Genomic DNA, 22126 nt, shown 5'->3' with positions numbered 1-22126 from the left:
AGTTTGGTAATTCAAGACTCCAAGGTAACCTATGTACATTAATACATTAAGGTTAGACAATTCTAAGTCAAATATAAAAATTAATAGATGTGATGAAAACGATTTGATACTGTTTAGAGCTTTGAAAAAAAGAAGGTTATTTTCAAAGTCAATCATCTAACAAGCGGATGTAACAATTTAATATGCCTAACTCTTGCATGGGTTTTCTTTCCAAGAAAAAAAAAAAAAAAATCTAGCATGGGTTTGCATCCTCTCAATTATTTTTTTTATTTTTTAATACATTGATCGTTATTGTGTATATGTACAGAAACCAATCATGAATTATAATTTTATATACAACAGATCTGATTATGAATTGTGGATCTTATATATTAAATCGCATCACAAAATTTTAATCATATATATATATATATATATATATATATATTTGTTGGTTATTCTCATCAAATATCTTATTAGTTTAATCTTTTGACCCAACATTTTTGTTTTTAATATTTGTCCATTTTGATTGCAAAATTTTATTATTTTAATTTTAAATATTATATTTATGAATAAGTTGATTTGTCATATATTTATGAAAGTCACCTTTAAATTATCCAATAAAACTTTGTTTCGTAAGGAAGGAAGTGTAGGGTCAAATAACATTACATTTGAGAAAATGGTTTTTAAAAATTCTCAAGAATAAAATGAAGTTATTTACAATTTAAAAAAAAAACTTTTATGTCTATTTAATTAAAAATATTTAAAAATCACTCAAAAATTAATGAGTATAATATTTGTCAATTGACACCAACAAAATATATCAAAGATATTTGAGACATCTTATTCCTAGATAATTGTAATTAGACAAACAAACCTTTTTCATATTTTAAAGAAATTATTTTTATCACATAAATCTATCATTTTGCCTTTAATAAAACACTATACAATAGTTAACATTTAATCCAACTTGAAGGTTTCTACTCAAATCTCAAGACAAGAAAGGCGATATTATCAAAAGAGCAAAAATTATTTTTTATTATGTAATTTAAAATTATACATATTAAAAAATAAAATTATCACTTAATAAAAAATGAAAGTATATATATTAAACTAATAAAAATATATTAATGACAATTTGACACCATCAATAAAATCATAAACCTCAACAAAAATGGTCATTTTTGAACTTTAAACAATTAAGTTTCGCGTCTTCTTAATTTAAGATTTAAATATTTTATTTGTCTCAAATTTTATATTTTTAAGAAAACAATGAATGAAATATCATAAGATTTCTACTAGCACAATACATTATAATCATATACATATATATGCATAGATAAAAATTTTTATGTATAAATTAGATTATATTAATCTAGAATTTTCCATAACAAGAATTTAGAACACAAAGCATAGTTGATTTATGATTCATAGTTTAACAACGAAAACAACATTGACCAGATTGACTGTTGGTCTTCAGTGGACTAGGATCTTCTTTTCCTTTTCTTTTTAACTCTCTAATGAGTGAGATTTTCATATTTTTACTTTAATAGGAGAGGGGACCTAGCTTTTCTTTATATAGTGAATCCCTAAGCTCACCTATCATAGGATTTAGAGTTCTTAAATAAGCCTATATATTAAATCTACATTTATTGTATTCATGTATCGTTATTGCATACATGAATCTATAATTACTGTATATATGAATTAGTAGATTCATATATTATTCTGAATCAATAGATTTATGTATCACTATTGTATTCATAAATTTATAAATCTATGTATCATTATTGATTATATATATATATATATACTATTTTTTTTCACTTTAAGATGCTTCACGATTAGATTCGGTCAATCAAGTCACAAATTGAGGCTATACCTTGTGATGTAATAACATGCCTAGGATTGATGATCAGATGGAGTATATGAACTCAAAAACAAACTCTGAATTCGTCAAACAACAAGAAAAGAAAGACACAGACAGGCAGAAAAGGCAATCAATCAATCCTATGAGGTCATAGGTTTGTTGACGAAACGTTCTTTGAATCTACAAAATGCCCAAATCGTTTTGTCAAACGTGTAGCCCTGGAATTTTCAAATCTTCTATCTTTTCATTATTGAAAAAGGCAACAAGGTAGAAGGGAACCCAAAGGCAGGCAGGCAGGCAGGCAGACAGTCCCCATTTCCTTATTAAAAGTTGGAAGAGGAAAATTAGAAGGAATTGATTCCACGTTTCACCTAAACCACCCCTTGTCTCTTTCTTTCACGCTCATTAGTGTTTCTTTTATTAATTTCTTTTGGATATTTGGTCCACGGCTCAAAGGGGAAAGATGGGGTGTAGATATTTCTTTCTTCAGGTCAACAGTGTGAAAACATTAAAAACTTTGACGAGTCTTGGATATATACTGTCTCTGTCTTTCTATTTCTTCCCAGTAGAATGTTCTACGTATTGAACATGGAGGTGGACAAAAGCTTTTCCTATTCTAAAGAATATAGAGGAAATATCCGGTTGTATAGTAAAGTAGGGACTTCTCTAGATTCTGCTCGGCACTGGAAACACAGGTGGAGTCAAGAGGATTTCGGGTTTAGGAGGCAAATAAGAGGGTCGTTTGGGAAGTAAGACTTAATTACTAAATGAAAAAATTATTATAAAATTAAAAAAAGAATATATTATAAAATTTTAAATCTTTTAAAAATGAGTGAGTCTCTATTGGTACTCGTCCCTCTTCCACGGACTATAAAAAAATTAAAAAGAATTTATAATATATATATATATATATATGACATTAAATTTTTTAACAGTTCATTTTACATATAAAATGGGAACTGATTGAACCAGAACAATGGTTGGTTTTGTTAATATGTTTTTAGGCAATTTTGAGTTCTCGAGACAAGGTGATCCACAGGATTGACTTCCTTCAATGCAACTTGGAAACTTTGCCTTTAATGGAACTGAAAATTTTGGCCCATCCAAAAGATAAAACACAAAGAAACGCATACAAATCCAATCATGGCAAAAGGATCAAATTGATCTTCTTTTTCTTTGCCACATGCTTGACATGCCAAGTCCACCTACCACCTCTTGGCTTCTGCTAACACTACCCATTTGGATCAAAATCAAAATCAAAATCAAAATCAAAATCAGTTTATTCTTCAAATTATGATAATTACCACTCAAATTAAGAATAAAAATCTAAGTGTCTTATCACATTCGATTTCACCACTAGGATATCATATTATAAGATTGTTTCTTTTTTGACACAATAACCTATAACTCAATCGAAAAATCAAAATAAAATTACGATCGAACTGTTATTATATTATAAAACTCAATAATGAATTTTGTCATTATATTTCAATTTTACTATTTCCATACAAATTTTATGGATTTTTGTTATTTTGTATTTGAAAATCAATAAAATTAAAAGTATAACAACAAAATTAAATGATGGGCAACTCTTAATATAATATTGTGAGATATTTATGCGGGGGAATTGGATATATGTAATTATGAAAATATGGGTCTGACAGATTGAGAAATCATGGTCCAATCTCCAACTGCCCTCCCCACACCGCCAACCCAAATGGTACGTTTGGTTGGGGAAGAAGATATTGGAATTGGAAGTAGTAACAAAAAGCAAAAAACAGTCCATTTGAGACGCGAATACTTGGCCTCCCGGGATTGAGTGGATGTCACCGAACATTATTTATTTATTTAATAATTTTAATTGAAAAAAAATGAAAAATGGAAAGTACTGGTAGTATTAAACGGCGCTCTCTTTCATCTTTTATGTGAATCCGTTCTCGACTGAGTTTCTACTTTTTGCAGATTCTCTAGAATTCCCAACTTCCCAGAAAAAAGAAAGAAAGAAAATCCCGGAAAATCACATTCTTTTCTATTCCCGGAAAGGAAACCAGAGAAATAAAATAAACAATCTTTTTTTAAATGTGTATGAAGAAACGGTGAACTCGGTGTGACTCATTTACTATAAAGCAGAAAAGAAACCGACTCTTGGCGTGACTTGGTGAGTACAGTCGTCATCAGTGCAAAAAAATCTTTCTTCTCTAGTTGGTTTTGATTTATTTGTAAATTCTGGAATCTGGGTATTGTTTGTTTTGCCAGTTTGTTATCTGGGTAATCATCATTTTCTTATTGTTGGATTTGTTTTGGTTTTTTTTTTTTTTTTGGGGGGGGGGTAAAAGTGGTCGCTTTGGATCCAAACAAGTTGTTAGAATAGAGGTTTTTGGTAAGTTTAGTGTTATTTTTTTGGTTTCTGTTTAATTTTGTTCTGTTGTTAAAGGTGGTGCAACTTTTCATTTTTTTAATGTGATCTTTATTTGTTTTGGTAATGTTGGGTCATTGAGGATCAAAATTTTGTGTTTTTATTGTTTGTTGAATGTAAAAGGTGTTTGTTTTGATCTTTAAAGATGCTATGTTATAGCTTTATGTTGGATTTTTGTATTGGTTTTTCTGAAAACTGACAAGAATTCACTAAATAAAGAAAAAGCTAATTAGTTTGTTTGCTATTGCTTGATTCTACTCTTTCTTTGGTACTTTTTACACTAAATGTCTGACAATTTCCTTGAGTATTTAATGTGAAAAATGAGATATTAGTGACTAGTACCACCGATAATTGTGACAGTTAGCAATCCTAGGAGATAATAAATATGTATTGCTGTAATCTTTTATGATGACGATCTGAATAGCTGCTTGCCTTGCTCTTATCATTGTGGAGTTTGATGCTTTGGTTGCACTTTCATGGATTATTATGATATTAAAGTTTAACAAAGATTCTCATTTAATCATCTTAATTTTTCTTTCATTTAGTGCAAAAAGAGTAGGTGAAATCTTTTATTTCCATAAAACTCTTACTGCTGTATCCATCCTTCAAGAACTGGATGAGATGCTCTTTCTTTTTTTTTACTTTATATTTTCATGTTTAAAGTTATACAAGAGGAGAGCATAAGTGACTTGAATCTTAGATTTTACCTAAACTGCCATCATGCCTTTTAACTGATGTAATGCCAAGTCGTCTGTTGAAAAACTTAGAATTATGTACGCAAGGCATCTCGATGATTCATTTCCTGACCTTATACAGAAGGTTGAAGTCACTTAGAAGGTCAATATATTTTTTTATTAAACATCGTGTTAAGAACAATTGAGCACATGTGGGAGTAACAGATAAAGTCAGGGTGATTATCATTGCCTTCTAATGTGTCTGTGGCATCAAGTGACACAATCTTGACGTTTATAGATGACGTGAGATTATCTTAGTTTTGCCAATGAATTTTGTTCTCTTACTTTAGTTTCAGTTTTGTTGTTGATTGACATTGTGATTGTTTTCTTATTGTACATATGCAACTTTTATTTAGAAATGATATACAGAAGATAAATGTCTGTCTTGCTTTCCAGCTGAAAGAATATCTGCCTTAGATTGGATGAAAATCTAGTTAGTTGATGTGCTTCACAGGCATACTGTAGCATTGAATCCTTTTCAGTGTCCCAAAGGGCACAGCTATTCTTTAATTGTTTCTTTGCACTACTTATTTATTTATTTATTTTGTTTACTGTATCAGAGGTAGCTGTCATTTTCAATGGCTCAAGATGCTTCTGGTTTTGAATCACACCATAAGAAACCAGGTCTCTTAAAAGATCAAGTACGGCTGGTGAAGCGAAAGGGCTGTGATCGCCATGAGATTGTTCCAATCCAAGATCCTTTGTCTTTTGAGAAGGGGTTCTTTATTGTTATCCGTGCATGCCAACTGTTAGCACAGAAAAATGATGGAATAATATTAGTAGGATTAGCAGGTCCTTCTGGAGCAGGGAAGACTGTATTTACAGAAAAGATACTCAACTTCATGCCCAGCATTGCTATTATATCAATGGACAATTATAATGATTCTAGTCGAATAGTTGATGGAAACTTTGATGGTAATTCATCTTTTCTCCCATTTTACTGTCCTTTTGCAAAGTGGTACTTTTGGAAGTTATTATACTCAGGAAGTAGCTACACCATTAAAAATGTCTTGACACCACTTTCTGGAGTAGTTTTTTAAATTTTTTCTTGTTCTTTTATTTTTTAAAATTAATTGATAACTTTGTATAAAGGCCTATGCTCTGACATGATTGTATTGACCATGATTTCTCTTTTTGTTTTTGTTTTGTGAACAATGACCTATTGAGAACCACTGAAAGGTGCTGTTCATTAGTGCAAGAATGTACGTATAATTATGTTAAAATGATCAAGGAAATTACTTCAATGATGTAAGTTCAACTATGGGGTAGTATGATAGCAGATGGGATGATTTTTTATTACCACTTTAACATTAAAAGCTGTTCCTGATTGACATTAAGGTCTTGGTTTGCCAAACTAATCCATTTACACAGAGTAAATAGAATGTGTCTTGCCCGACATCAAGTCCAGAAGCTGTGTATACTCTTGAGGATGTTAGTTGATGTGAGGTATGCATGTGCTTTTGGAAAAATTTTCAGCGAAACAAAAAAATGAGTTAGCCTAGCATAGAACTTTGGACAGCTCTGCTGGTGAATTTAACAACTTAGGCTACCATCATGTATGATGTGTGTGTGTGTGTGTTGATGTGAGGTATGCATATGCTTTTGGAAAAATTTTCAGCGAAACAAAAAAATGAGTTAGCCTAGCATAGAACTTTGGACAGCTCTGCTGGTGAATTTAACAACTTAGGCTACCATCATGTATGATGTGTGTGTGTGTGTGTGCGTGTGCGTGTGTGTGTGTTTACTGGGGTTTAAAGTTATCGTGCTATGGAAATCTTTTTTCGTTACAGAGTTGAAAGCTATGAAAATATTTTAATTACTTATTTGTGCTTTATTCTTGAAAAAGCGCTACTAGTTTTTGGGTTCTGTAAAGCAATGCTGATATATTGTTTAGCATATGCACCATCTGGTGATGGTTGAATCTATGAATTTTGTGTATCTTAGTCTTGAAATTTCCAAATTTGCACCATTTATCCTTTTATTAATGAATTAACTCTCTACTAGCTTTTTGAGTAATATGTGCACTTTTTTTTTGTCTGTGTTTGTGATTATCTTCTTAATTCCATTGTCTTTTGTTGCCATCCCTTTTCATCATTCTGTTGATACATATGCTGTGCACATCTGGAATTTGTCTGCCTGTTTATGTAGGGTGCAGTCAATTGGTTGTTACTATTATTTAAGTATCCTGGGTGTGAGGAATATCAATTTTCAATTGCCTTTGGTGACACATTGAAGTGCTAAACAAATTTCCTTGTTTGAAGAGCTTAGCCTCTGTTCTGGCTTTGGTGCCCTTAGAGTATGTAATTGGATTTCACTTGTGGTGGGGAACCCTATTAATGAGTTAAAGGCTTTCGAAGGTCTACATCAGTGGTTTTAGGTATTTATCGTTTGAATCTAGGGCACTTTTTGGTAGGTTTCTTTTGGACAACACAGTTTGTTTGGCAGACGGTTTTCTTCCATCCTTTCAACTTTCATTGCATGGATTGACCTATTTTCTTACATTAGCTTCTGTGCCTAAGCCTTTCCAACTTTGGATGATTGATTGATCAAAACCTCTTAAGAATCAAACTGTTTAAGTCTCCAGTGTTTATGTTCTCTGGGTGTTGCATATCTTGGATGATTCAGCTTGTCTGTTTTGTAAACTTCGACTCATACCTGCCTTCCATTTTGAGTTGTTTTTCTTGTTATCTTTTTTTCTGTGTTCAAATTTGGTGTAGTATATGAATGTCCTTGAGTGTGCTTTATTTTTATAGGAATGAGATCTAAGACATCAATAGAAAGAGCATCTGTTTTAATTTTTTGTTTGAATATCTATATTGTTGAGAAGTCAAAGTTAAGGATTTTAACTGAAAGCAAGCAAAGCAAATGACAACCTTCTGATTCTTGTAAACAACAGATCCACGCTTGACAGATTATGATACATTGCTCCAGAATGTTCATGATTTAAAGCAAGGGAAGGAAGTCCAAGTTCCAATCTATGATTTCAAGACTAGTTCCCGAACAGGATACAGGTTGAACACTGCTTCATTTAGTGCATATCAGTACTATCATTTGCTTATAAAGCTGTTAAGGATTAAGTTTTTGCCGGTATGCCAAAGGAAAAGTAATGGTAACAGTAATAACATTGAATTGTGAATTGTAGAAGTAGTTGATCAATATAGTATTAATCCATAGTATAAAATCAATTAGATTTTTAATCAGATGGTCTGTAGTGCTTTCATATTTGGCTGCTAGATTTTATATTTAATCTAGCACATATACATGACAGGACCCTTGAAGTTCCAAGCTCCCGCATTGTAATTATTGAGGGCATTTATGCTTTGAGTGAAAAGTTACGACCTATGATGGATCTTCGAGTATCTGTTACAGGGGGAGTTCACTTTGACCTTGTTAAACGAGTCTTACGAGACATACAGCGTGCTGGCCAAGAACCTGAAGAAATAATCCATCAAATATCTGAAACTGTATGTTCAGCTCCCTTTCTTTGGTTGAAATTTATTACCACAGAGTGAGAAAAGGCTTAGTTTGTTGTTTTGTAAATCTTATGAACCTACTTTAATGCATTTCAGTGCGTCATTGTTGTTTTCCGGTAGAACTCAGCATGTTCTATGTTATACAGGTATATCCAATGTACAAGGCCTTTATTGAGCCAGATCTCCAAACAGCACATATAAAAATCATTAACAAGTTCAATCCATTTACAGGATTTCAAAGTCCCACTTATATTTTAAAGGTTACTATTTGCACTAACTTTTTTGCTTGTTCCTCTATGTTACAATACTTTTAAAGTTGCTGGTGACTATACTTGTTGCTATCCCAGTAGCTATGTCCATAGCTGCTCTGGCATCTCAGTTTTTCTGTTTATTGTAGTCAGCAAGGAAGTTTACAGTGGATCAAATTAAGAGTGTTGTATCTGAAGAACATGCAGAAACAGAGGAGCAGACTTATGATATATATCTTCTACCTCCTGGTGAAGATCCAGAATCTTGCCAATCATATCTGCGGATGCGGAATAAAGATGGAAAATACAGTCTCATGTTTGAGGTTTGTCCCTCATATTTCATCTCTTGTTATCATGAGTTTAGGTCCTACAGATTTGAGTTCATATTTTCAGATATGATTGACGATATCACTGGTCCTATAATTAATGTATTACAAGAGTTAAGATTGTTGTAGGAATCTGGAGGAACCCTTGTAGATACATTGGGAAAACATGTATTTGTCTAGTTCTAAAAAAGCATAAATTTAAGATGCTTGACACTAATGAGCATATTTCAATAAACATAATTGTCATAAAACAACCACCTGCCACTCGAATGGATTGAATTCTTTGTTTTTTTTTATCATGTTTTTTCGTTGTGCTTGATACCTCACCTTTCTCCACTGGTGTATGTCTGTTAAAACTATACCAACTGATGAAAATTTGATTTGATGGTTTGTGATTCTCATTTTCAGGAATGGGTGACGGATAGTCCATTTGTCATATCTCCAAGGATTACATTTGAAGTTAGTGTGCGTCTTCTTGGTGGACTAATGGCCTTGGGTTATACAATAGCTGCCATCCTTAAAAGAAACAGCCATGTATTCTCTGATGATAGAGTTTGTGTGAAAATTGATTGGCTAGAACAGCTAAATCGTCAATATCTTCAGGTACTTATTAAGAATCTGAAATCTTCTTCTGAGAAAGTACTAGGATGGTGTTTTAGTAGCTTCAAAACTTCCTTCAGTTGAAAACTCATTCCTGATTTTCTAGTTTCTATAAATGTTTATAATTTTCTTCATATATTTTGCCTTTTGTTCACACAAATTATGTTTTATCTACTTTGTCTTGGTAATGATTCCCGCAATTTTTTTTTTCCATTATGTGAATTAACCTTCTTTCTGATGATTTTTATGTAATTGTCAATATATCCTTTGGAAGGGTGAAAACTTTTGAGTGTGGATTCATATGATACACGGCATAGATGCTTCATAAGTGCCATTTATCTTTCTTGGAAGTGGCCAAATTAACATTTTAACTTGTGCTTTATATTTAGGAGGAGCTCAGATAATCATGTGAGGAATTTGATGATTTACTATATCAATTAAAACATCGGTCATATTTCTTGTGTCAAAATATCATTATAATTTGTAATTTAAGCTAATATTAAACTTTTTTTTTTGTAGTTTGTTCGTAGGCTACTACTAACCACTGTGTTTTAACATTCTTAAATAGGTGCAAGGAAGAGATCGCTTAGTTGTAAAATGTGTTGCAGAGCAGCTTGGTTTGGAAGGTTCATACATTCCACGTACCTATATTGAACAAATCCAATTGGAAAAGCTTGTAAATGAGGTTATGGTATGACAAGTTCCAAAAGCTTGTGATGTGTTTTTCAATTTTAGTAGCTCTCATCTAATAGTTGAACAGGCCCTGCCGGAGGATTTGAAGACAAAGCTCAGCCTAGATGAGGATCTGGTGTCAAGCCCAAAAGAAGCTCTCTTAAGAGCCTCTGCAGATAGGGTTGCCTCGAGAAATAAGCACCTCAAAAGGTGCAAATATCTGATACACATCTTCTGTCTGCAGCATGAGAATGTTATTTCATGGCCCTTTTCATGTGTATTTAACTAATAGAGTGATGCATGATAACGTAAACAGTGGTATGTCACATTCATATTCAACTCAAAGGGAGAAGAATATACCCCACTTTGCTGGATATAGTGTGAACAACCGGAGGTTTGATGAGAGAAATTCAGACTCAGCTCTAGCACACCAGGTTTTTAAGTAGTTCTTTTAGCTTTGTACTTGATCTTTTACTAATATTTGTTTGAATGCTGTGGCAACTAATCTCTCCTGTATTATTCTTCTACCCTGTGCAGGGAGTCATTACTCAGCTTTCAGATCAGATATCCTCTCTGAATGATAGGATGGATGAGTTTACAACCCGGGTCGAAGAGTTGAATTCCAAGTTAACCATCAAGAGAAGTAGTTCCAGCCAACAAAACTTGGCTTTTCAAGCGGATCCTTGCAATGGCTCTGCTCCAACTTCTTACTTCATCAATGGTTTAGGCAATGGTTCCATAATGCCCAATTCCTCATCTTCCTCCCAGCTGGCTAAGGATTCACCTTTAATCGAAGAGGTACTGTGGCTGGTCTCTTTAAGCCCTCTTATTTAAGTTTACAGATCAACAGAAGAGACCTGAATATGATCTAGATTGCTGGCAACAAGAGTCAAGACATTTGAGGTTCCTTTCAATTCTGGGAAAAGTTAGAAATTTTTAGGCATGGATCATATAAAATCTCCGTTAAGGGCTGATTTTGGTTGTCAAGGGACCAAGGGAATTGTGTCTTTGACATAATTTTGAAACACCAATGGCTAGAAACGACTTAAATATTGTTCATAGCACCCATTCAATTAAGCCTATATCTGCTCAAGTATATTTATTCATTTCAAGTTTCAGAGTCAGCTGCTATCCCTAAAATTTTTGTGCTCTATATCTATGAAGCAGATATCCACTGTTGCACGGGGACAACGCCAAATCATGCACCAGTTAGACAACCTTAGTAATCTCCTTCATGAGAGACTTGGAGAGAGGTCTCAGCAAGCAAGTACAAGAAGGAAAAACATGGTGGCTGATGCAGAGCCTATCAAAGTTCCTCTAGTTCTAACAACATTGGTAATTGGCGGCCTAGGAATCTTCTTATACAGGGGCTTTTTAACCCGAGACTGATTCGAACCTCTGGAATATTTTTCACGTTTTCTTGTCCTTTTATAAGATTTTCTTTTGTCCCTCCAAGTGTTTTTGCAGCAGTACTCTTCTACTCGGGAAAGACAGTCAAAAACTGATCATTAAGAGTTAAACTGGGGGCAAACAAAACAATGCTTTCAAGCTTTCTCTTTGAGGGTTGTAAAAGAAGGGTGCTCTGGCTAATTTTTTTTTCTTCTATTTGTTTCACTTTGTGGGGGACTTCCTAGCCATATTGGCAAATGCTATTTTAGCCAGTTGTGACATTCTCTAGTTATAAATTAATAGTTATTTATAGAGTAAAATTATGTAATCATTTTCACTTCCATGTGGATGATACGCATCTCTCTCTTTCAGTCTCATATGAAAACAATTTCTGCTACTTTGGACCTTCACATCAGATCCTCACCCAGGCTGAGATTAGCCAGTGCCATACTTATTCCAAGTTCCTCTTGTCTAGTCGGTTTTGGCTCAAATGAATATTTGGTTTTAATTATTAATCAATGAAGAATGAGAATGCTTTGCTGTGTCCCTTGGAGAGAGATAAAAAAGAGAATTAAAGAAAAGAACGTTGAGAGAGAAAAATATTTTTTTGATATTTTTTAAAGTAAATTATTAATATTTAGTTTTAAGTGTTAAAGATGTAAAATTTTAACTCATTGATAAAGTGATAGTATTTGGTGAGCAGACAATGTATAATATAAATTTGATACACTTATAATTTTTATACACTACTGACTTATCAAATGTTGTCACGTCATTAATGAGATAAAATTTTTTAAAAATTTAAAATTAAATATTAATAATTTTTTAAAAATATATAAAAATAAAAAATTTCTTTATCTCTCCAACTCTCTCAGAACCATTCTTTTCTTGTTCTCTCCCTTTTATCTATCTCCAACTCTATCATCTTTTACTTTTCTCCCTTCTTTCTTTAAAAATATGTTTGATAAAATTATGCAATAATAAGATAATTAAATATTTCAAGATAATTTTTATTTATCGAAATTTAGTGATATATTTTTTTAAGTGATTTCTTCATTTGAATTTCTCCTCTTTCAACAAAAACTCAAAATACCCTATCAAATCAATCTGGTTTCAGCATTTCAACATCTGGTCTTAGCAATTTCTCTCTTAGGGTTCTAGAAAAATGCAATGTTTTGATTTGAATTCCTATTCTTTGAACAAAATCTTGAACTCTCTTATCAAATTTCTCGACTTCTAATTTGTTAGGGTTTCAGCAACTCTCTCTTGGAGTTTCAAAATTTTTTTATTTTGGATGCTTGGTGAAGAACAAGAAAACAATCTTGAAAGAGATTTTTAAGGAATAAGTGAGAATATTTTATTTTTTGTTTAATTAATCATTGAAAAACTTTTAATATTTAATTTAATTCTAAAAATTTTAGTTTTATCTCTGAAATGGACAGTAGTGATCATAGTAAATAAAGTAGCTTGTCAATGAAAAATTATATTAATAGTCTAAAAAAAATTTCTAAATATACTTGGTAAAAATTGGTCATTGGTTTTTTTTTGACAATAAGAAATAAGATAGATTATTTTTAATAAGATAAAATAAATTATTTGACATATAACAAAAGGAGAGTCATTATCTTATTCAGTAATAGATAAAATAAATCTTGATAAATAAAAGTCTTTACCGTTATGTTTTTTGTATTGGAAATATGTGTGACACTACTTAGATTGGTATGTATCTTTATAGTTTCTTTGATGTATTTCGATTATTTAAATTGGTATCTATCTATTTCTATTGTTTTTAAATCTATCTTTGATGTATTTAGATTATTTAGGGACGTAATTTGTGCATTGGAAATATGTGCCACTTTCAATCACCTAGAATTCTTGTTGTGTCCGGACTAAGTTTCTGTGATGTATCCAAATTACTTAAACTAGCTCTTCCTTTAGTTTCTGAAATCTAAATTTCTTTTTAAATAGTGACGTAAATAGGTTGTTGTTATATGAGTTTTCACTTGTACCTAATCTAATAATATAAGGTTCAGTATCACCCTTAAGATATATATATATGGGGTTTATATACACTACCAATTCATCAAATCATACCACATCATCACAATGATAAATTTAAAATTTGTAAGGACGTGAAATTAAATATTAAAACATTTTTAATAATTAATAAAGTAAAAAATAAAATATTTTTATTTCTCCCCAAACCCTCTTTCACATTTTTAGATTTCATTGTTGTTCTTCCTCAAATCCTAAAATCCTATTGAAACCTTAAGAGAGAGTGAGAAATTTGGTAAGAATATTTTTTTTATTGGAAAAATAGGAATCAAACCCTACAATCATATGATTGTATTTTTAAAGAAAATTTTTAATATATAATCAGAAGGAGTTAGAGAGAGAAAAAAAATTATTTTATGTATTTTTAAAGAAAATTTTTAATATTTAATTTTATCTTATATATATTTTTAAAGAAATTTTTTAATGTTTAGTTTTAAATCCTTACAAATTTTAAATATATCATTATGATGATGTAGCATGATTTGGTGAACTGATCTATACACTGTTAGTGTATCAAATATAAACATATATATATTAATCAAATAAATTAATTAGGTATTTAACAAATTAAATAACTAAATATCATATAAAAATTAATTATTTATATAATGTTTCAAAAATTTGTAATTTGTGGGATTTAAATTTTTATCCTTGCATACCTTTAACACAAGCTTTCCTATGATAACCAACTTCTTCTTTTTTACTAATAAATATAAAATTAATTTTATATGATTTTTTGTTATTTAAGTTATTTAATTGGGATATAATATATGTTGTTGTTATATGGGTACCTGTGAGTACTTAGCTAACTTGATAACATAGGGTTCAAATGTGTTTTTTTTTTTTTTTTGAAAAGTAACTTTATCTTTGGTTATGAGGTGGATTAGGGTAAGGCTTTTAAAAGTCGACATGGATTCGGGTAGGTTTCGAGTATCACCTTTAGAATGCCTTAACGGGTTCAGGTACTCTACATTTGGTTATGGAGCAGATTAGGGTAAGGCTTTTAAAAGTCAACACGGGTTATGGGGCGAATTAGGGTAAGGCTTTTAAAAGCCAACATGGACTTAATTAAGTTTCAAGTATCACCTTTAGATTATATATAATCTTACAAAATTTTTAGATTTAGTGAAATTTGAACCTTTGTGCTCTTTACCTTTAAGATAATCCTTACCATCTTAATCAACTTACATTATTATAAACTAATAAATGTAAAATTAATTTATATTAGTTGAACTATGGTGCAAATTTAAACAAGTAAAATTCGTCTTAAGTATTTAATGAATTCAAATAATTAACAAATAGTATTTTACTATTAGAATTCAGTTTTGGATAATGTTTTGCAACTTTAGGTGGGTTTTAATAGAGTTTGGATACTTTCATAATTAAATGATTTTGGGTCGAGTAACTTAAAAATAACAGTACCCTACCCTTTTACATATATATTTTGGATAGTGTTTTATGATCTTGTTTGAGTTTTAATAGAATTCAGATACTTTATTAATTAAATGAATTTGGGATTGGGTAGCTCAAAAAAGCAGGTACCTTGCCCATTTATATCCCTAGTTTTAAATGCCATTAACATTAAGTGTTTACATAGTGCCATACTTAAAGTCTAAATTCCTCTTGTTTGATAGATTTTGGCTCAAATTAGTTCTAGGTTTTATATATTAATGAATAATGACACAATTACTTACCTAGGAGGATTCAATTGTTTTTTTGGAATAGGTATATATGTTTAATTAAAAATTGGAATGCATGTATATATAGAGTTTTTTTATGTCGTCCCACCTCTAAAGGTTTTTGACATTGTGAACCTGAGTTGGAGAGCAGAAAAGTGCTTGTTTATAAAGATTTACGTTGATTTCGTCCAGAAGCTGGAACATATGGTTTCTTCATTCGAATTTTCGCCTAGCAGAATAGATTGCCATAAGGTCCTGTGCCGGAGAGGGCATTCAGATATAATCAGTAACTTGCCAGACAATGTAATTGAAAGCATCCTTGGTAGATTGCCGATTCGAGATGCAGTGAGAACAAGTATCCTATCAAGAAGTTGGAGGTACAAGTGGACTGCGCTTCCTAATCTTGTATTCGATGTTATAGATGCTGACCGTTCTATTTTTCGCTTGAACAACAATGCCTCTCAGTTCGAGGATGACGATGAACTTGTTAAGGTTATTTACAGGATTCTTTGTCAGCACAAAAGCCCCATACTCAAGTTTCGCCTCCTAATCCAAAGCATGAGAAGCTATCCCGATGTTGATCAATGGATTAATTTCTTATCGAGGAACGGTATTAGGGAAATCAACCTCGAGTGTCTCAAGGAAGACCGGTATAAAATCCATTCTAGCTTGTTTTCGTGTGCAAACCTGAGGCAGCTGAGGCTTCAGCATTGCGTAATCCCATCACCTCCTCCGACGTTCAATGGATTCAACTGCCTTACTCGCCTTATAGTTTACAGTGTTACAGTCAACAATGAAGGGTTTGAGAATCTCGTTGCTAGATGCCCCCAACTTAACCAGTTGTACCTGATTTGTGTGGATGGTCTTGATAGACTGAACATTGATCATGCTCCCAAGCTGCAATCTTTGTTATTTGTTGGCAGTCTCAAATATATCTGCTTGAAGAATACCCCAAGTTTATCGCATGTGACAATTTCTTTGTCTCAACTGCCTGATATGAATGAGAATCTTTGGAATAATGGGGGATCAATCTCTTTGATCAACAACCTAGATTGCTTATCCAATCTTAAGAGTATTGTAGCAGGATTCTATTCTTTGAAGGTAAAATTTCCATTTTGTTATATTAATATAAACATCTATCTTTGTTGCTTAAAACATCTTGATGCATATTTTTTATTTCCATATTTTTTTGGGGGTGAAGTTCCTTGCTGAATGCAGGGCTAGAAAGAGGCTTCCATCAACATTTATCCATTTACGGTCCATTTACATCTCTATGCTAATGTTTGAAGACGTTGATTCACTGTCTTGCGTTGTTGGCTTGATTACAAGTTCACCAAATCTACATAAACTTGTTGTCACGGTGAGTTTCTATAATATTATTCTCTTCAATCATGTCACCATAACTATTTTGAGCTACATAATGAGATCAATTTTGTGATCATCCACAGACATGTACTAATTCAGCAGCAGAGATGGAAACAGCGACAGAGTATTTGGAAGGAGAAAGCCGCTCCATTGGTGGTTTGATGAAATTGAGATATGTTGTAATGAAGCAGATATCAGGTTTGGGGCCTGAGATGGAGTTGATGAAGTTGATACTTGCCAAGTCACCATCGCTTAAGCAAATGAAAATTGAACCCGACAAAACAGTTGATATCTCCAGTGAATCAAGGATATTGAAGGACTTGGTACGATTTCCTAGAGCTTCAAGAATTGCAGAAATCATATATCAGAACCAAGATCACAGCCCGGCTGACTGATCAACTCCTTGTTTTCCACTGCCTTTTCATCTCTCTCTCTACATATATATATATATATATACACACACACGCGTACGCACACGCGCTTGACACTTTGTAAATAACAAATTAATTAAAAAGAATACTCAAAATACTCTGAAACAATTTAAACAATATCTCTTTCATTTCCTTGTATTTTTCAATTTTTTCTACACTATTTTGTTGTTGCAAAATTTTATAGAAATTTGACAATTTTGCCACATATTGATTGATATCTAATGAATTAACTTTGTTAATATAAAAACGCAATCAATCATTAAGTATCGTTTGTAGTCTGTAACTCTACATATTCACAGCATTTGATGTCAAATTTCGAGAATTAAATTTTACTGCAAATCATCTTGGCTGACTTTGGAAACTGCAGCTACGCTCAGCAGCGTGAGATTGATGCTCCTAATCTCAAGTTCCTCAAATGTTTCTATCTGTTTCAAAAATTCCCCACTTCTTGCAATATTCGTCAGTGTTCATGACCGTGATGAAGATTGGGGAGGCTTCCCTTTTATTTGTCTACCTGCTATAGTGTCGATTTTTGAGATCAACGGTACTCTTCTACAAGAGAAGAGTGTTTTGAATCAAAAACACATTGACCAGCTTGGAAAATGTCGCTACTGTTTTTCTGTCAAATTTTGTTAGTTGTTTTTTTCTTTTTGTCATTAATATCTAATTCGTTAAGCCTCTTAGTTTATGTATATGGTAAACTTGCAATTAAATTAAATTTAACTAAAACTCTACTGCAGTAAGATATATACATATATAGTGAAAATTGTCAAAAATAACCTTCGCAGTAAGGTGACTTCAAAATGACCGTCTCTATAATTTTAATTATTTTTAGTCAATGTTTGGCATGACTTAATAAGAATACCTTTTAAACTAATTAATTCAAATAAATACCCTTTAAACCAATTAATTCAAAAGAAGGCACGTCTCGGTTTCTTTCTTTCTGCTCTTCCGCCATTCAATTAAAAATTCTAAAATTAAATCTCGATTTAGATTTAGCTATCCCTCCGTCCAGCTCTCCAACGCCATCGGAGTATATATCTGGCGGTCTAGCTCTCTAACACTATCGAGGTCTACATCGGCAGCCAACTTTCTCACGATCTCAAAGTGTAGAGATGACATCAATGTATTTATTATGAGTTCTTAAGTTTATTTAGGGTTATTCGTAGAACGAAAAAGTTGATGGGTAAATTATATGAGTTTGGATTTGTCTTACCTTCACAACCTTCAATTTGTGAAATTGATTAACTATCACAACTTAGTTTAACAATTTATTTTTAAGCATATATATATTTTGATATTTGGTTGTAGTACATGCATGATAACTCATGTTATATTGGATATACATTTAATTTTTAAAATTTATATAAGAGTTTAAGTTAATTACTGCTGGTAATTTGAATTTACATTTTTTAAAGTAACGTGATTTAGATTTAAAAGTTATTAGATCAGTAATGTTTGTACTTGGATTGTTACAACTTGTCAAAAGTCTATACAGCCTTTTGCTTGATTAGAAGCTCTCCAAACTTGAGAAAGCTCAAAATCCAGGTTAGCTCGTTGTTATAGTATTATTAATGTCGATGTTGGTCCCTTGATAATCTTCTTAATAGTTTTTCTTGTGGGGGGAATCGTTCAATTATGAAGAACCATCACATGATTGTTTGCATCAGCTTCGAGAAGTAGAGCAGAATAACTTCAATTGTAAAATTTATGAATTAGATATGATTAGGTTTCTATTGATCAGATCATTGACAGTGATGAAATTGCCATTCAGCCCGGAAGCTGAAATCATATACCTGGATCCTTATGAGGAGAAATCTCCTTACATTTTCCCTATATAGTACACTGTTTTCCATTCCCAAGTTAGGTTTTCATGGAAGATTTTACTACCAGAGAGTATCTGATGAGGAAAACTCCCCAGCTCAGCAACGTTCTTCTTCCACTGTTTGAGAATCTTTTTCTGTATCTGCTAATTTGTTTCCTTCAAGAATTTGAAGCACTTCAGACATATTTGGTCTATGATTTGGATGGTGTTGGGTACAAGAAAGCGACAGCTGAATCATTCCCTCAAGCTCACTCTGATCGTGTCTCTTTTTCAAGGCCTTGTCTATTAGCTCATCAAACCTTCTTTCCTTGTAAAATTTGTTCACCTGCAATAATGATAGCAGTTTGAGTAATTGAATCCATGGAGAAAGAAAGGAAGCAATTGAATTTCGGAAGCTATTCAGATTTCAAACCCAAGAATTGTTTAAAGTGCAAGAAGATCTCTGCTGCTTACCCAATCAATCATTGCCCTTTCCTCAATATCCATTTCCCCAAACTGCGAAGGTCCTTTGCCTGTCATTAATTCAAGTAAAAGAACTCCAAAAGCGAATACATCAGTTCTATCAGAGGCCTGACCTGTTGACAAATATTCTGGAGCAATGTACCCTATAGTTCCCCTCACAGCCGTTGTCACATGTGAATCCTGGTGTTCCATCAGCTTAACTAAACCAAAATCCCCCACAACAGGCTCGAACTGATCATCAAGCAGCACGTTTGCAGCCTTAACGTCCCTGTGAATGATCTTAGGGGCACACTGCTCGTGAAGGTATAATAGTCCCCTCGCTGTGCCAAGGGCAATTCTTTTTCTTGTACCCCAATCCAAGGCTGGTTTGCCTGCAAGACATCAAGAGAAGGAACAATGAAGTAAACTATAAATAGCCATTCATTCATTAAAAAATGTAGCAAAATCAAAGCAAGGGATTCAATTGAAGCAGAAAAGAAATACTGTTATGTTACCTTTGAGACGGGTAGCAACACTCCCATTAGACATAAAGGGATAAACTAAGAGCCTCTCTGTTGCTGTCATACAAAATCCATAGAGTTGTAGAAGGTTCCTGTGCACCGCTAAACTGATCATCTTTACTTCAGCTTGGAATTGGGTTTCCCCTCCAGCAGCATTTCCATCTATGAGCCTTTTAACTGCTACAACTGTCCCATCTTTAAGATATCCTTTGTAGACAATCCCAAAACCACCCTTGCCCAGTATGTTTTTGCTGCTGAAGTTGTTTGTGGCAATAACAAGATCTTGGAAAGGGAGCCTCTTCAAGTTCCTAATGGATTCTTCTTCCTCGTTTGTGGCTAATAATATTCAAAGAAACAGACAGAGCTTACCTGAAATGTCAAGATTTTTAACTTTACTTTCAATAAACAAAAAGGAAAAGAGAAAAAACCTCACCATTGGCATTGAAGAATATTTGCTGCTTGTGTCTCAGCCGTCTCAGAAAAATGAAAATAAACCCCAAAACTAGTAGACAGGTGCAGCTTAGGGAACCAAATGCTAAAGCAATTGCGTGGCTTTTGGGTTTTCCAGAAGGTTGTGAGTCTAACAAGTAAAAAGCACAGAAAAATGATGTCAGATTAAAGAATTAGGCAATCGTACAAATTTGGGAGAAGCCATATCAATATGGAATTAGAATTTCTAAACAGAACCGGAAAGTAACGTAATCTTAAGGCAGGTGATAGGATATATATAAAATTCTTAAATTCTAGATAGGGTGACTTAAATCGTGAATTTAACACTAAAGTCAAAAGGTAGGTGATTAATGGTTTGAAAAAGAATTAACACAACCTTTTGAACAAAACTTCAAGATAAGGACAAACTGAAGAAATATTAAGAGGGACAACTGTTCTTACTTTGTGAATTATTTAAGGAAAAAGATATTGGCATTGGTCTTGTTCTGGGGCAGTCTTGCCCATTCCCCGTGGCACAGATCAATGGGTTTCCGACAATGCTGTGTCAACTAAAAAAATGTATTAGCAAATAATAAATAGACAAAAATGGTACTAAAAAGTTATATAGTTAAATCTTTTGTTTTAAACATGGTAAAACACAGGACACCAAAGCTAACTCTAGGAGTAACTTACTTGAATGTTTTTGCATAGAACCGCGGCATAGGACCACTCAAATTATTGAAAGACATGTCCCTGGAAAATTCAGCAGATCCCACATATTGGTAACCCTTACTCTAACATGCATCATTTTGGAAAGAACACTAACTGGCATTCATGGGATTAAGAGAATTACAGGAAAGTAAGCTGAGTCATGTTTGCCAAGGAGGAAGGTATTGGTCCTGAGAGGCTGTTATTATTCAGCCTCCTGATACAAATTTAAAGAAAACCCATTATTACTTTCAAACTGATTCAAGTAAATAACTGTAATTCAGAAAAAAAAAATGTGCTAAAGCATAGATAATATTTCAATAAAAATACTTACAGGTATTGGAGGCTTTTTACATGGGACAGACTGCTGGGAATTTGACCAGAGAAGGAGTTGCTAGAAAGATCAAGTGTGTTTAGCTTGGGAAGCTTTCCTAATTCGGAGGGTATATGTCCTGATATGTTGTTGCCCTGTAGGAGCCTGCAAAACTTTCATTTAAGATAGAAGGCTCTCTAGCTATAGCTAGCACAATTTGTCTGATGAGAATTTGATACTCACACATGTTGGAGTTTTGTCAAGTCTCCAATGCTAGGTGCAAGAGCACCAGACAAATTCAGGCTTGGAGCTCCTCTGAAACAAAATCATTTCAACCACATCACTGTATCTTCCCTAGTCTTTACTAAAGTATTAGAATATAACTATTTATCTTTTTGTGTGTATTGTGTTGTCTTTCCAAGTTTCAATGAGTGAATATTTTGGTTGCTTTAAGTACTACTTACAGCCCAACGACTAGACCATCAGGATTGCAATTGATATAACTCCAACCGCATGGATCTAAGGCTGTTTCATCCCAATTGTCAAGAACCCCAAGAGGATCAACCAGGAAATTCTTAATGACCATTAAAGCTTGCACTAAGAAAATTTCGAAAGAAAAAAAAAAGGTTACTTCACAATTCAAATTTTAAAA

At 32.7% G+C, this 22126-nt stretch overlaps 3 protein-coding genes across 5 annotated transcripts; 2 read left to right on the top strand and 1 right to left on the bottom strand.

The window, feature by feature from the left end:
* LOC18610124 (uridine-cytidine kinase C) lies at positions 3686-12117 on the top strand. 2 transcript variants are annotated; one of them, XM_007045613.2, is made up of 12 exons: positions 3686-4007; positions 5560-5914; positions 7896-8010; positions 8268-8463; positions 8619-8732; positions 8870-9043; positions 9455-9649; positions 10215-10337; positions 10407-10528; positions 10635-10752; positions 10856-11116; positions 11486-12117. In XM_007045613.2, the coding sequence occupies exons 2-12, from the start codon at positions 5578-5580 to the stop codon at positions 11705-11707; spliced, it is 1977 nt and encodes a 658-aa protein (XP_007045675.2). In that variant the 5' UTR covers positions 3686-4007; positions 5560-5577; the 3' UTR covers positions 11708-12117. The 2 variants fall into 2 exon arrangements, with proteins under 2 accessions (XP_007045675.2, XP_007045676.2); XM_007045614.2 differs by lacking the exon at positions 8619-8732.
* Positions 15646-17201, top strand: LOC18610123 (F-box/FBD/LRR-repeat protein At1g13570). The gene is made up of 3 exons (XM_007045612.2): positions 15646-16542; positions 16643-16801; positions 16890-17201. Exons 1-3 carry the CDS (start codon positions 15646-15648, stop codon positions 17199-17201), a joined length of 1368 nt encoding a protein of 455 aa, XP_007045674.2.
* LOC18610122 (protein NSP-INTERACTING KINASE 2) lies at positions 18946-21624 on the bottom strand. Of its 2 annotated transcripts, XM_018115554.1 has the most exons (7): positions 21496-21624; positions 21147-21378; positions 20916-21013; positions 20458-20604; positions 20019-20360; positions 19516-19895; positions 18946-19387 (listed from the first exon to the last, which is right to left on the bottom strand). In XM_018115554.1, exons 2-7 carry the CDS (start codon positions 21200-21202, stop codon positions 19160-19162), a joined length of 1251 nt encoding a protein of 416 aa, XP_017971043.1. In that variant the 5' UTR covers positions 21203-21378; positions 21496-21624; the 3' UTR covers positions 18946-19159. The 2 variants fall into 2 exon arrangements, with proteins under 2 accessions (XP_017971043.1, XP_017971044.1); XM_018115555.1 differs by lacking the exon at positions 21496-21624 and having other exon boundaries at positions 20916-21022; positions 21147-21177.

This window comes from Theobroma cacao, chromosome 2, assembly GCF_000208745.1.
Source record: "Theobroma cacao cultivar B97-61/B2 chromosome 2, Criollo_cocoa_genome_V2, whole genome shotgun sequence".
Classification (NCBI taxonomy): Eukaryota; Viridiplantae; Streptophyta; class Magnoliopsida; order Malvales; family Malvaceae; genus Theobroma; species Theobroma cacao.
This window is presented reverse-complemented; position numbering and strand designations above follow the sequence as displayed.